At 38.5% G+C, this 16,898-nt stretch overlaps 1 protein-coding gene across 3 annotated transcripts in view; it reads left to right on the plus strand.

The window, feature by feature from the left end:
• Positions 1–16,898, plus strand: part of zmp:0000000760 (collagen alpha-1(IX) chain) — a 105,868-nt gene that overhangs the window by 25,840 nt on the left and 63,130 nt on the right. For 2 of the 3 annotated variants that reach the window (XM_048531397.2, XM_048531396.2), the window contains exons 3-6: positions 204–1,232; positions 7,645–7,765; positions 9,864–10,257; positions 12,919–12,996. In XM_048531397.2, coding sequence (XP_048387354.2) covers positions 204–1,232; positions 7,645–7,765; positions 9,864–10,257; positions 12,919–12,996 — 1,622 coding nt within the window. The remainder of the gene's footprint in view (positions 1–203; positions 1,233–7,644; positions 7,766–9,863; positions 10,258–12,918; positions 12,997–16,898) is intronic. The other variant, XM_048531398.2, reaches the window with a different exon arrangement.

Raw genomic sequence — 16,898 nt, forward strand, 5'->3', positions numbered from 1 at the left:
ATCCCTGTAGGCTAATTTCCATTCTCAGCACAATCACATGTCGAGGCCCATGGGTATATCCAAAGTGGCTTCAGCACCACAAGATAAATGCTCATTTAATTAGCAATATTATCTGGAACAGTACCATATTTGCCCAGCTATCGTTGGAATGCGCCCACTTTCTTTGAATTGTGCATACTAAAAAAGATTTTTGTTGTTCACAGGGCATGGCTCATCTTTAACTCATGAGGAGGCAGCACCTGATTTTGAGATACTGCCTTCTAGTTCTACTGAGCTGTCTGCAGTTTTATCAGATAGTGAAATACTATTGCAGCCTGTCTCCACTGATCCAGCTGTTACTTTTACAACTAGTGAAATGCTGTCAATGTCTGCTTCAATGCATACATCTAAACCCACAGATAGCCACATTTTACCACAACCTATTTCCAAAGATTCAACTGATGCCCTGATAGACAGTGAAACACATGCTGCTCCAATAGTACCATCTGCTACATTTATAACTGGTGAAATATTACAGGCTACCTCAAACAATTCATCTCCTACTTCTACTGAAAATGAAATGTTATTGTGGCCTAGCATAACAGCTCAAACTTCTACTCAAATAGATGGTTCAGATACTGAAGCATTATTCATGCCTACCTCAACCAGTCCGTCTTTCATCACAGAGAGTGAAGTGTTACCCCAGATGACCTCAGCAGGCCCATTTGCTGTCATAGAGAATGAAGGGTTATCCCAATTTACTTTAACAGGCCCATCGATCATCAAGGAAACCGAACTCGTGTCTGAGTCTACCTCAACTGAAAGTGAGAGATTAAAACATGAACACAATGTCATAACAACGGAGATTCCATATAGCATTGGCATAGCATTGGAATTTTTGCCAGAAATGTTTGCCCCCTCTTTGCTCCCAGATGACTATTTGGAACATGACTTTAGTACTGGGACTTCAGACGTTGTTTCATTTAAGAATGTCTCTGAACAGCCTACTCTAAATCAATATTTGACTACTACATCATTTCAGCCAACTGATAGTGCTTGGAAAAACATTTCATTCCGAGAGGATAACATGATGTCAACAGATGAATTTCCAGAAATAGAAGCAGCAACCACTTCATCAGTTTTAATGTCCTCAATAACCCAGGAATCAGGTATATCAATCAGAGGGCAAAGCAAAGAAAGTATGACTAAACCATTTGGTGGACAACTAGTTGCAGAAGGTGAAAAGTCTTCAGGTATGGTTGATTCTGAAATCTGTTTAAGCCTGTAACTAGCTAAATATGCTATGTTCATCATACTTATGAAACTAAACAACATTTTGCAATTTTAGTTTTAAATCTAAATATTTATTGTGATGTTAATGATGATGCAATAACTGACCCAGACTGTGCCAAACAAATTTGTAATATTTCAAAGAGTTTTCTAAAATGAAGGTGGAATGGCTAGAACTGTTAGAATAGTTTGTACTACAACAAAACAGTGTGAAGAGAACTATAAAATCTGGTGTATTATTGTTTCTTGTTTGACTGGTTATTAATAGTGCTAGTTCTTCATTTTCTTGAAAGATTCTGACAAGAATTTCACTAGGCCTTTGGCAATGTGGATATTCCCAGAAGCAGTCCCAATCTTGTCTCCACTGGAACCAGTTCATGGCGAGGTGGGATCCGTGTAAGCTGGATAGTCAATCAGGACAAGACCTCGCTGGGAGATTTGCTGGTGGTGTTGAGGAGAACTTAAACAAGATTGCCAGGGAAATGTAAACTTGAGGGCAAATTCAGAGTAAGGAATGGGAGACAAAAATTTAATGAGTGATTCTAAGAGACCAAGGTTAAAAAGTGTACAGCAAAGAATTTGGCAGGATTAAAAGGTAAATTTGGAGGTGTAAGGACCATGGCAAATAAAGCCAATGTACTGAAAGCACAGATGGACATGGCAGCATGACGACATTGCTGTAATGGAATCTTGGCTTAAAGGAGCATGAATGGCAGTTCATCATTCCTGGATATAGGTTTTCAGGTAGGATTGAGAAGGGGATTATAAAGGTGCAGCATTATTAATGGAATTATTACTGCTAGCAAGAAGAATGATACACTAATTGAGTCAAATGAGACTATACAGATTGGGCTAAGAAACAAAAAAGGGCAGTATGTACTGTAGATCCTAAGTAGCTGGGGAGAGTTACAGGACCAAATATATAGGCAAATTTCAGAGTGCAAAAACAATAGGGCAATAATAGTTAGGGAATTTAACTCCCAAGTGCCAGCTGAGATACAAACAGCATGAAAGGAGCAGAGAACACAAAACACTTGAACTGCTTTTCAGAGAACTTTTTCTCATCAACACGTAACAAGCCCGATGAACCCAGGGAGGTGGTGGTCTTGTGGTTTTATAGTTGGACTGTTAATCCATGGCCTCAGGGATTGTTTTTGAAATTCAGGTCCAAATCCCACCGCAGCGGGGATCATCTGAATTCAATTTTTTAAAAATCTGGAATTAAGAGTCTAACGATGACTGTGAAACCATTGTTGCTTGTCGGAAAAAACCCAACTGGTTCACTCAAGCTGTTTAGGAAGGAAACTACCATCCTTACCTGGTCTGTCCTACATGTGATTCCAGACCCACAACAATGTGGTTGGTCTATAACAGCTCTCTAGGCAACTGAGGATGGGCAATAAATGCTGGCCTGGTTAGTGATGCCCTTATCCTGTGAATGAATAAAAAAGACAGAGGTGTAATTCTAGATTTAGTCTTAGGAAATGAAGCTAGGCAGGTGGATGAAGTAGCAGTATATGACCATTTTGAAAACAAGTGATCACAATATTGTTCGATTTAGTTCTACATTGGAGGAAGGAGCATTTTACATTTTTAAGAGACAACCAGGTAAAAGTAGTCTGGATACAACTATGTGAAAAATATTCAGTGGTACATTAGTGGGAGGCATTCAAAAGTGAGATTATGCAAGTATGGTGTAAACGTGGCTCCACATAGAAAAGGGGTGTTGCTGTCAAATTTAGAGCCTCCAGTTATCCAGCAGTATTTTTGTTTATTTGTCATGGGATATGGCTATTGCTGACTAGGATGGCATTTATTACTGTCCCTAAATTGCCAGTCAATGACTTTGCTAGAGTCACACATAGGGCAGACCTCATAAGTATGACAGATGTTCCTCCCCAGAAGTCATTCGTGAACCAGATAGCTTTTTATGATATTCAATATGGCTGCTACTAGATTACTTTTTTTATTTTCCATTTTTATTGAATTCAAATTTCATCATCTTTCAAGGTGGGATTTGAAACCTATTTCCAAAAACAATATGTGTGGGACACTTGATTATTAATGATACACCACCCCCCACCCCCAAATATAGAATAAGATATTTCAGAAAAAAAAGAGGTTATGATGATCTCAAAAAAGTAATATTTTAGGAAGCAAAGAGGAGTGTAAAAACTTTAGGGATCAAATGAATAAGGAAATTAGAAAAGCAAAGAGGATACAGAAAATGCTGACTGGTAAAATTAAGAAAAATACAAGCATGTGTTATCTGTATGTTAAGAGCAACCGGATAATTAAAGAAAGAGTAGAGCTTATCAGACCAGTGTACTGTAACTGGAGCAAGGATGCAGCATATGGAGATTGTATTTTTAATGAATACTTTGTCTTCATAAAGGAGAGGGATGATGCAGACGTTCTATTTATAGAGGAATGTGAAATATTAGAAAAAGTAAGCAAAATGGGAAGGGAAATACTAAAGAAACAGACCTCCTTGAAGGTGGATAAATGAACTATATCCCAGCCTATTAAAGGAAGCCAGGTAAGAAATTGCAGATGCTGTTGAGGATTCATTTTCCAAATCGCATTAGATAAGGGCACAGTGGCTCAGTGGTTAGCACTGCGGCCTCAGCGCCAGGTACCCAGGTTTGATTCAACCCTGGGGCAACTGCCTGTGTGGAGTTTGCATGTTCTCCAGATATCTGCGTGGGTTTCATCCAGGTGCTGCAGTTTCCTCCCACAGTCCAAAGATGCGCAGGTTCGATGGATTAGCCATGTTAAATTTCCCATAGAGCCCAGGGATGTATTGGTGAGTTGGATTAGTCATGGGAAATGCAGGATTGCAGGAAATAAGGTTAGGATGTGATTGGTCAGGGTGGGATGCTCTTTGGAGGGTCGGTGCCATGGGTGGTATGGCCTGCTTCCACACAGTAGTGATTCTCTGAGGTAGCAGAGGTTTGTGAATGTTGTACCACTACTCAAAAAGGGAGTGAGTGGTAGACCAAATAATTTTAGGCCAGCCAGTCAATCTGACCTCAGTCATGGACAAATAACTAGAATCAGTACAGAGAAATAGAGTTAATGATCACTTAGAAATTAAGGCATTGATTAATCAGCGATAATCAACATCATTTTGTTAGGGGAAAGTCTTGTCTTAATAACAATTTTTTTTTGAGGAAGTTACAAAGAGTATTGATGAGACTAGTGCAGTGGATGTTGTCTAAATGAATTTTAGCAAGGCATTTGCTAAGGTTCCACATGGCTAACTAGTCAGAAGAATTAAAGTGTTAACAAGTTAAGTGGAAAGCCAATTCCAGTGGTGTTCCATAGGGCTTAGAATAGGATGCCTTGCCTTTTGTGTTATATATTAATATTTTAGACTTAAATGTGGGAAGTATGATTGGGAAACTTGCAGACAACACAAAAACCAACTGTATACTTGATAGAGAAGAGATGGCTCTTGACTGCAGCATTATGTCAATGGTTTGGCTGCATGGGTGAAAAGTGACAAATTGAATTCAATCTGAAGAATTAAATTAAGTGAGATAATATACAATAAGCGTTAGGATATTAGGAAAGATAAATTAAGTGAGAGGCCTTAGAGTGCAGATCCACAGGTTCCTCAAAGTGGCAGGATAGGTAGATAATGTACTACAGAAGGCAATAGGGTGCTTTCCTTCACTGGGTGAGGTATTGAATACAAAAGAAGGAATGTATTATCAGAACAATAATAAGACATTAGTTAGCCCACTTGGATTGAGCAAGTTTATTTACAGCATCTGCAATTCTTTTGGTTTAGGTTTATGTTCTCATTTTATTTCTTCAGCCCAAAAATGCTTCACAATCTCCCCCTTTCTCTAAGTTGATATTATCCCCATGTGTTAAGCTATAGCCTTTATTTTTGTTCAGAAACTATTCCCAGTTATTTGTAAGGGCAGCATTATTCAGACACCACCACTCAAATCATTCCATGGCAAATGGTGGAATTTGAACTCAATAAAAAAGAAACTGGGATTAAGAGGCTAACTTTGACCGTGAAACCATTGCCAATTGTCAGAAAAACACATCTGGTTCACTGATGTCCTTCAGGAAAGGAAATCTGCCAAATCTGCCTGGCTTGGACTACATGTGACTCCAGACCCGCAGCAATATGGTTGACTCTTAATTGACCCCTGGACAATTAGGGATGGGAAAAAATTTCTGGCCTACCTAGTCATGAATGAATAAAACAAAAATCATTTGTATCCTTTCCTCCTTCTCTAAGATATACCAAAGAACATAATAAATCCTCCCTTACCTCAAAATTTAGAGACCATTATTGTATAAAAGACATTTTACGCATCATCACTTCTTCCACCCCCCTTCATGAGCTTCTGTTCAATATGTCCCACTCTTACTCATTGACTAATTGGCAACTTACATATTCTGAGCCAGATCTTTCTCTCAAAGTGGGGGTAAAAATCTGCTTGAAAAAGACAAAACACTGTTTATCCTGCATTTAAAAAAAACATTTTCTTGCGTTCTTTACCTCACACCAGTTTTGAGTGGCCTTCCCATGGATTGGAAAGGCCTTTGCTGCAAAATGTACATATAAATCTTTCAAGGGCCGGTTCCCCCTTTTAAGAACTGCAGGAAAATCATATTACCTCCCTGTACAACTATTTTCATGCACTGATATGCGTTTTCGAAGTTACCATAAAAATGCACCATCTTGGAGTGTTTGTAACCAATAGGGAAGTCTGCTGAGGATTGGAAAACTTTCTGTCAGGTAAATTTAAAATATTTGGGGGCACCATCAAACGTCACTGAGATGCTATATTGTAATGAGAATGTGTTTTCAAAACTGTATTTCATTATAGGGCCTTGTCTTGCAAAGTTAATTCAATCATTACATTGACAAACATTGCTTAACTATTGACATAGATTACAATATGCTCGTCATTGCATAAATTGCCACAATGTATTCAAAAATGTGGAAAAAATGTATTTTGTAAACAATTATGTCATGTTTACATGGGATTTAGACGAAGAGCCAACTCTAACTTTGTGGGAGTTTGAGATAACTGTAGAGCTTCAGTCATGGATCTTGTATAGATTCATGACTGATACTAACCATGATTAGATTGAGGACTAATTCTCCTCCTAGCTTGCAGAAGGTCAAAAACCTTTCTCAAAGATATTATTGATACTATTGAAACTTGATCATGGCCTTTCAGAGCTGCAGCTGCTTAGCACAACTCTAATGGGAGGATTGGGTTTATTTCAAATCCATCTAGAACCAAGGAAGAGATCAGAGATGGGTGCACAGTTATGCCTGTCGCTTCGTGGGGATTTTACTTTCCTTTTCCAGACCCACTCAGGCCTCTCCCACAATCTTTTCTCTGGTACTTCGATGACATCTTCATTTAAACTTCCTGCTGTCTTCTGGAATTGGAAAAATTAATCAATTTTGCTTCTGAGTTCCACCCTTCTGTCAACCTCACCTGCTTGACCCTGAACTTTTCCTTCCTTGACTTCTGTGTTACCATTTCTGGGAATAATTTGTCCACTAATATCTGATATAAACCCATTGACTCCCAAAGTAAGCTTTGCTACGTTTCCTCACACACTGCTTACTGTGAAGTCTCCATTCTGTACTCAGTTTCTCAATTCCTGTTCCATCTGGTCTGATGTTGCCATCTTCCACAGGAGTGCCACTGCCCCCACAAGTCCTCATTTTCCCTCAAACAATGATTCCTCCCCTCAGTTGACAGGATTCTTGGATGTGTCTGATTTACTTTGGGCACTTCTGCCCTCACCCTTTCTCTTATCTCTTTAGATATATGATAAGGTTCCCTTTGTTCTCACCTCCCACCTCAATAGCCTCTATATTCAAGGGAACATCCACTGCAATTTCATCTACTATCAGCAGGATACCACAACCAAACACATCTTCGCCTTTCCTCCTTCTCCACATTCCAGAGGAATTGTTCTCTCCACAACACCCTAGTCCACTCTTTCACTCCAAACACCTCTTCACCCTTCCTTCCCAAACATGCACATTTGTGTCCAATAGCAAAAGGGTAACTGTTGTCCTTTGCCTCCTCTCTGTTTATTGTCCAGTGCCTGAACACATTTTTCTGGTAAATCAATAATGCACTTGCACCTTTTTCAATTCTGTCTACTGTATTTTCTGCTCACAATATGGATTTCTGTACTTTGAGAACAGAGACTGAGTGACACCACTTTGTGAATAAAACTACCTTAACTGAAATGATTAGATCCAATGTTGATATAGAGAACGCAAAGATATTTGACATAGAATGGACAACACTAATTGGAAACTTCAAGGAAATCAGTCTTTAGGTTTTTAACAAGTGTTCTTTGTTTGATACTCAGGAATTGACTTTCTCAAGGAATTCCACGTACTTTCATCAGGAGCAGTAGCAGTAAAAGGATCACAGCTACATAATTCAGCATTCCGACTTAGTCCTTCATTACATCTGAGAAAAGAAACTGGGTATGATATTTCTTGCTGTAGGCAGTATCCTTGTTAATGGCTTTTTAGTTGTAGAAGTTGTGTGCGGTAAAGATGGCCCTCCCAGGGGTGGAAGTTTCCTCGTACTTGACCAGCATTGTCAATGGTGAGAAAGTTGGGAAGATACACAGTGAAATTGGAAATGTCATTCTGGATGTTGAGGAGAAATTCCCAATTTTTCTTTTTAAGGTTTAAAACAGTAAGTTCAAAATCTTGCTAATGAGCAATGACCCCCTTATTCCATGCAATTGCATCCCATTGTTAGTTAAACTTGATTCAGTTCTAAGGAGTTCTCAATTCTCCTCTCCTTCTCTTCAATGCTAGTTGCCCCCAAATCCTGACATGAAAGTCAGAGTGGTAACCTGGCAGCATGTCCCTTGCTTCTTTGGGTCTTCATCCAACTCTGTTTTCACAGCAACGTCCCTGCATGCTCATTGGACATGATCCTCTTCCACCCTAGGTCACAATAAATCAGCGATAGCAAACCACCAGTCATACCACATCATCATGCCTGCTTTCAGGCCAACTTTCACACTCCAACACCCTTCAGGACGTCACTTTGGAGCTCAGGAACACTTACGGCTTGCATTCTTCTGCCACATTGATTTTCGTGAAGGAAAATGTTCTTAACTTATTAATCACTGTCCCAGTGGCACTTTTCTCGGGCAGTAACCATGACCTGGATATGAGGCAACACCCTGCACTGAGCACCCTCTCTGAGTCACCCCTCCCTGAAGCTCATCATTGCACACAACCAGCTATCGGTGTCTGGCGATGATGTGAGTTTTCTTGATATTCCAGTCTGTATTGCTAGTCAGCTTGAGGATTTCAACTGTCATGTACTTGAATACTGCAGCTAGATAGACAGATGCTCCATTCACTCAGCATAATTGCCCTTTCTCAAGGTCTGTGAGCACTGCCCATCATGACAACTGAAATTTCAACTTGACTGGAGCTTTTCCTCTTCCCGACATTTCCACAATTTTACAGGCACTAGCTTACATTCATGTGTCCTCCAAGAATGGAGAGTGCAGCCAGTTGTTGCCTAATAGACCGTGCCCGGAGATTTTGGGGAACGCTGGCCAAGCTGAGGCACAGAGGAATTGTTGGGGGGCGGGGGAACAGTCGGGGGGTGTGGGTTGCAGCTGCCAAGTAACCGCTCTGACTTTCAAGTCAAATATTGGCATCATCCAGTTTCTCACCACTACCTGGGAGTACCCAAATAAGGTGTGATTGATAATAATGTGATGTTAATATGAACCAATGAACAAAGAACAAGAGTAGGCCGCGTGATCCTGTGAGCCCAATCCGCCATTCAATAAGACCACGGTTGAACAGACCTCAGCCTCAACGCTACATTCCTGCATATCTCCAATAATCTTTCATCCCATTGGTAATTGAGAATCTATCTATCTATCACTGGCTTAAAAGATATTCAAATATACTGCATCCACTGCTTTTTAAGGAAGGGAATTCCAAAAATTCTCAACCCTCAGAGAAAAAAAAAGTGCTGCCTCATCTGTCTTAAATTGGTGATCTCTTATTTTTAAACATGACCCCTAGTTCTGGGTTCTCCCACAGCAGGAAATATCCTTTCAACTGCCATTTGGTCAAGTCCCCTCAGCATCTTGTGTTTCAGTTAAGTCACTTGTGACTTTTCTAAATTTGAGGATACAGGCCAAGTCTGTCTAGCCTTTCCTCATTAGGCAATCCCCTCATCCCAGGTATTAGTCCAGTAAACCTTCGCTGAACTACTTTCTTAATAATTTACATATACATTTTCACCATACCGCAGAGACTACGCAATTCCACAGTTTTCAAGTGACTGGTTCAGTTAGAGTGATTGATTTTAAATGTGGTTGGGCATTAATTCTCTCTAGGTTTTAATAATGAAAGCGACATAATTAATGTTGAGAGTCTCTCATGATGGTTTATATAATTATCTTTGAATCACATTTAGTTTTTGTTTTAGGTCTGAAGTGAATATGCATTGAATGTGTTAATTTGTTAAATATTATTTTGCTGTTTTATTAAGCAAAGGCAGATTCTGAAGTGACAATGTTCCCAATTTTTATTTTAGACATGTGTGTCCAAATGGAATTCCCTCTGAGTATTCCATTATCGCTACCTTCAGGATGTTAGGAGATACCACACAAAGTATTTGGAATTTATGGGAAGTCAATGACATAAATGGAAGAGAGCAAGTTGGCATTCGTTTTTTTGGAAACTTAAAATCTTTGGAACTTTTCTACAGAACTTCAGATAATAACGTCATTTCCCGAACATTCAACAATGTGGGTATACTTTTTGATGGACACTGGCACAAATTAGCACTGAATGTAAATGAAAAAAAGGCCAAATTGCTAATTGACTGCACTCAAGCTAGTGAGGTTCTACTTAACGACCAACATGTGATAAATGGAAATGGTTACACTTCAATTGGAAAAAGGATGCTGAGCAATTCAACTGTTTCAGTAAGTTAAACAGAATCCTCCTAACCATTAAGTTATGTGCTAATTTAACAAAGTTAATAAAGAAGAATGATTTTCTTTTAACCAATCAGAATGAATGTAACCACACATCGTTGACCTTTGCAATCACAGTTTAGATTCTGTCTTCTTCTTGACGTTGTGTTTCAATAGAGTTTTATTTTGAGTAACTATCTCACATCAGTAATTGATAATAGAACAATGTCTGCATGTTAATGTTGATATACTATGGCCTTTAAATCAATGGATATATACATTGCTGTCTTTGGCTATCATTTTAAATCTTTATAAAATATGACTGCAAGAGGGAAAATCTTCTCAATTTCAGCTTCACACCTTTCTAAACCCCAAAACATTTAGCATTACTTTATTGAAATTATGTAGACAAATCAAACTGGAAAATGGTACCTCCTCCTTAAATTCCCTAATCGTAAGCCTTTTAGTTTATCTTTCTTAATTATGGCTCAGTTGGTAGTGCCAGATCTGCTGGGTTTCTCCAGCATTTCCCATTTGCCTCAAGCCTTCTCCCTTACCTCTTAGGCATTCCTGTAGGATTAAGGATGATTTGCTTCCACTCTACTTTGATGGGTTCTGAGATCCTTTACCGTTTTTCTGCTCTACCCATATGGTCTCCACTAAATACTTTGCCTTCATTACATTCTCCCTCATGATTGAAGTAATTTTGTTTCTAACAAATTAGACTACTCCTCCTCCTTTGCCATTTTCTCTGTTCGTCCTGTAAACCTTATAACCTTGTATACTTAGTTCCCAGTCACAACCATCTTACACCCATGTCTCAGTAATGGCTAGTATATTATATTCTTCAATTTAAATTTATGCCTGCAGCTCTTTTAATTTATTCCTTACACTCCATGCATTCATATATACAGTTCTTATTTGAGCCATACCTTGCAACCTGTCTCTCAGCACAGATGCTTTATTCACCTGTTTATTATTTTCATTTTACATTTACACTACTTTGTAGTTTTGTGATTACCTGTTGTAGCTGAAGTAGGATTCCTGACTGTGTGTTTCTTTATTATGTCATGCTACTTCATTTTGAAAATGTTTTGATTTTTCCACTGAAATATGCCGCTCCCACCCCGAAACATCTACCCCTCCCCGCCATTTATTAGTTTAAAGTCCCTGTGACAACCCAATTTAGACTTCCCACTAAGACATTTGTCCCAGATCAGTTCAGGTGGTGCCCGTCCCAATGGTAGAGTTCCTTCCCATTCAAATACCAATGCCAGTGCCCCACAAAATGAAACCCCCTTCCCATACCACTCGTTTAGCCACTATTAACTTCCCTAATTTTCTTATCATTCTGTCAATGTGCACATGGCTCAGATAATAATCCAGACTATAACTCATGAGGTCTTGTTCTTTAATTTGTTCCTAATTTCTGATATTCTGCAAACAGGACCTCATGTCTATGTTGTTCACCCAACATGGACCACAACAATTGGACCCTCCTCCTCCCACTCTAACATCCTTTGAAGCAGGTTCGAGATCTCTCTAACCTTGGCACCAGGTAGGCAACATGCCATGGGGGAGTTCGCAATCCTGTTCACAAAGGATGTTATCTGTACCACTAATTAGAAAATCCCCAGCCACTGCATCTTCTCTTTTTGCTTCACCTGCATGATTACCCTCCTGTTGCAGGAGGTAGTTTGTTCATTCTCTGTACAGTCCTTTCTCTCATCCACACAGGGAGCAAGTACCTCATACCCATTGGATAAGGTCAGGAGTTGAGCCTCCCCCGATGCTAAATTCTGGATCTCTCTTCCAGCCTCACTTGTAGAACCTGACCACTGACCAGATTTGAAATATTTAACCTATAGGGTGTAGCTGCCTCTTAAAATACAGCATCGAGATAGCGTTCCCCCTTCCTGATGCTCTGACTCCAGCTCAAAAACTCTGAGCTGAAGTTCCTTAAACAACCAATATCTTCTGGACCCGAAACATTGACTCTGCTCTCTCTCCACAGATGCTGCCAGACCTGCTGAGTTTTTCCAGCAATTTCTATATTTCCTTGCTACAGGTGTGGTCACTATGACCACAGTGGGGCCCACCAACTCCCACATCATGCAGGTACAACACAAGCCCTGATCCTGCATCTCACATTCTTTATTTAATTGATCATTTGTATTTTCAAATTTCCGACTGGTCTTTAGTTTTTAACCTGTAAAATATTTCTACAATTTATCTTTGATCAGAAAGGAATTTAAGAATAGGTACTTAAATTAGCAGTTATTTATGAAACAATAAACTTATGGCTTTTGTTGTGATGCCTCCGTGCCAGTGTCCTCTCTGGTTCTCTCCTCTTTCCCCTTCTGACCCAATTTCTCTAAGACGTTCTTAGATATTAAAAAGCCAAAGGACTGAGGAATGAGAGAAAGACAGGGTCTGACTTGTTTCACCAAACTCCAATTACACTCTAATGTAACAAAGCAGCACTCGCTTGAGAAAGAGCGTGGGAATACTTGTATATCAAACAGCATGACAAAAGCAGAACAGCCAATAGGCAAAGTTAGCTGTTTATTTCTAGCATTACAACAGTGACTGCATTTCATTGCTTTAAAGTGCTTTGAGACATCTTGTGAAAAGCACTATTTAAATGAAAGTCTTTTATTTAAATATCAGCTTGATCTGCAACAACTAGAGCTGCACTATGATCCGGAAAAAGCCTTTTCAGAAGAATGCTGTGAATTATTTGATCTTGTAAGTCTGCTGTATTTACATGCTTTTACATGATTACAAATCACAAATATTCCAAATTAGATTAAATCAATAAAATTTACTACTTAAAGATTATTTATCCAAGTAAGTATACAAGTACTTTTTTAAAAAAAGTTTTAAAAATAAAACAACGTATTTTAAAACCTGCAACTATGCAGAATTTTTTGCAAAAGAGAATAAACGTTAGAATGGAACTGTATTCAGTTTTGAAAAAAAAATGGTAAAATTGAATCTTTTGATATCAAACAACAAGGTTTAAATTACATGTGTTGTTTCAGCATTGTGACTGTGCCTCACACTCAGTACAGAGAAAACGGTTGTGATAATATGATCCAGTCACAATCTAGGGATGCTTGGAGTGTGTGAAAATAATCACTTCAATTGAGAAAACATTATTCGGTTTGCTGGTATTCAGATTCACAAGCTTAACAATAACAAGTGATGAGGGCACTTGGTGGAATGCGTACCTCCACCGTGTTGTGTTAACTCAAAAGCATTACAATTATGCAACTTTTCCTTGTTTTTTTGATGCTCTGCAATTAGGAAGCTCCAAAAATATTCTTGATTTAGAATTGCATCACACAAGGAGACTACATCCAAAAGCATGCTCTGAAAAGTCTGCTCATATTTGGACAGCTTCCCATTTCAGCTACTGAGAGGAATCTCAACATTCTAAGACAACCAAAAACTAAATTAAATCAAACACCCAGCAACATCCACAAAAATTTACATTGTCTCCCAATACTGATGGATCCATTTGAAATTCTAGAATCTGAATCCAGAACTACATCCCTACCAAAAACAAATCAATTAATCCTCGGGCAGTTCCTTATCCTTAGAATGATTCCTGCAGATTGGAATCTAGGTAATGTTACCCCATAATTTAAAGGGAGCGAGAGAGAAAATGGGGACTATAGACTTTGCTGGCTTTGCAGCAGTGTTAGGGGAAATGCTACAATTTATATTAAAGAATGTGGGAAAGTGGACATAAGATAATAATGACCAGATTTGGAATAGTCAGCATGGATTTATGAATGGGGAATCATGTTTGACAAATTTCTTAGAGTTCTTTGAGCATGTACAAACAAATTGATAATGTGAGTTTTTGGACGTAGTATACTTGTATTTTCAAAAGAGTCTTGATAGGGTTAAAAGGAATTGAATATAAAAATAAAGTCGTGCGAAAACTATATACAAGACGCTAGTCAGACGACTCGCTTAAAGGCAAAATACTGCGGATGGTGGAAATCTCAATCAAACATAGATAATGCTGGATGGGGTAAATAGATCTGTTAATATCTTTGGAGAAAGGAAAAGTTACTGTTCCAGTTCCAGTGTGACTTGTCTTCAGATAGATGTTTCCCACCATTAGGGAGTCTAGAATCAGGACCACAATTTAAAAATAAAGGGAATGTAATTTAGGACCAAGATGAGGGAATTTCATTTTACTCAGATGATTGTAAGTTCAAATCCTGCTGGGGCAGATGGTTTAATTTGAATTCAATAAAAATATCTGGAATTAAAAATCTAATAGTGAGCACGAATCCATTGTCGATTGTCAGAAAAACCCACCTGGTTCACTAATGTCCTTTAGGGAAGGAAACTGACATCCTTACTTGGCCTGGCCTACATGTGGCTCTGAACTACCTTCTGGGCAATTAGGGACAGATAATAGATGCTGCCTAGCCAGCGACATCCTCATCCTGCTAATGAATAAGAAAAAAAGCATGTCTCTAACTTACCAATTAAGTCAAAATCAGTTAAACATTTACAACAACTATTTCCTGAAAGAGTTTTCTTCAGTTTTGTCTGCAGAGAACAGAGTGTCTGCTCCTGAGATGGAGAAAACTGAACACTTCTCTCTCCCTATAACTTGTTCTCTGGCCCCAGGCACTCAATTTGCTGAGAACCAGTCACATAGTTGTTTCGACGCAAAATGTCTTTGTCGTAGATAATTAGTTCATTGAGCAATCAAATTCTTGTTGCTAGCAAGAGCTACGTATGCAAATCTAAATTGTCTGCAACTCAGAATTCAATTCCTGCTTGTTCAAACAATTGTTTACACAATACCCGGCACGGCTGTCAGCTTACTTGCTTTCACGTACAGCCACCTATTCAAATGCTAATTTTAAAACAGATATTTTCATTCCTATTTTTAAAAAAAACACAAAAAAACATGCTCCTCACACGCTTAAAACAGTTATGAGGTGGAATTTCTTTTATTAGAGTGTTGTTCATGTTTAGAATTCTACAGTGACCACAGAAGACTGTTATGGAGGTGCCGGTGTTGTATTGGGGTGGACAAGGTAAGAAGTCACATGACACCAGTTTACAATCCAACAAGTCTATTTGAAATCACAAGCTTTTGGAGTGCTTCACCTGTTGAAGGAGAAGCACTCAAAGCTTGTGATTGCAAATAAACCTTTTGGACTCTAACCTGATGTCGTGTGACTTCTGACACTGAAGCCTAAGTTAGCCATATTTGCAATTGACAAGAAAATTGATGGTTATGAGGGGCTCGCAGGAAAGTGGAGTTGAAATCACTTTTTAAGTCAGTAACTATCTGATAAATTGACAGAGTAGGCTCCTGAATCTAAATTGTCTAATATATCTGTTGCCTTTTTTATGTTTCTATTAAAGTAGGGAAAAAAGACTCAATTTTCCAAATCATAAATCATAATATATTGCTACAATGCTGAAAAGGCAACAATCACATATTACCATTGTGATACAACTCACTCTGTACCATTAGACAGCATGTCTTAAACTGCTGTCTCTCATGACCACTTCAACAGGATGCGCTGTGTTAATCCCATGATTTACATTCAACAGTGGTTGAGGTCAGACAAACGTCTCACAGTATCACAACAAACATTATCTGCATCTAGTCCTACTTTTTAAGTAAAGAACTCAAGTTATTATTTTGCTATCCTTACGGCATGATTGCTATAGATCATAGATCATAGAAACCATACAGTGTGGAAACAGGCCCTTCAGCCCAAGTCCACATGTTTGTATCAAGAGAAGAAAATGGGAATAATAATTCATTTTCTTGAAGGTAGTAAATGATTAAAAACATAATTCCAAAGATTAATCTCTTACCAGGTAATAATTTAAGAAATATAAGAATTATACAGTTACTTGTATTAGTATATTACTATCATCAAGGATATCTGTGACATTATTTTCTTTTACTTCCTACATTTTAAATATTCTGATTTTTGCTTTACCCCGTTTATTTGTGTTCATTGCATAGCTAAAGTAAACAATTTTTAATTAAATGCTTATCTTTCAGTGTAAACCGTAGTCCAATCTTTCTGCTTATTCTTACTTCATCTAGCATTTTAGATCACAACTAACAAATTAAAATGCTTCAGTGTGATAGAATTGCAGAATTGAGTCTTACCAGGAATTCACTCCACTGCAAATGTTCCCATGGAGAACCTTGGCAACACAATAACTCACGCTTAGAGTTAACTTGTTCTTGCTCGCAATAGCATTAGTATAGAGTCTGTCTGCAAAATATGCCTCCGTAGTGCTCAATACAACAGGTGCTATTTTGCCTCCAAATAGTGAGAGCATTGGTATGAGTACAAAGGGGTCATGCCTGACGAATGAAGCATAGATCAATTGTGATTTAATCTGCGTATAATTTAATATTAGCCCTATCGGATTCTCCAGCATCTGCAGTTCACAATATCTCTGATCACAAGGTTCACGCATTGCCTGCTTTAGGTGAAGGTTACCATGCATCATTATACCCCCCATGTATATTTTCAGAGGTTAGTGATGTTTGTGGCCTGCACTAGAAGCCTTATGTCAGGAGGTGGAAAGGAACAATGATATAATCCATCCACAAGGGGAACAGAAAGGCTGTATCTTTT

This window comes from Stegostoma tigrinum, chromosome 4, assembly GCF_030684315.1.
Source record: "Stegostoma tigrinum isolate sSteTig4 chromosome 4, sSteTig4.hap1, whole genome shotgun sequence".
Taxonomy (NCBI): domain Eukaryota; kingdom Metazoa; phylum Chordata; class Chondrichthyes; order Orectolobiformes; family Stegostomatidae; genus Stegostoma; species Stegostoma tigrinum.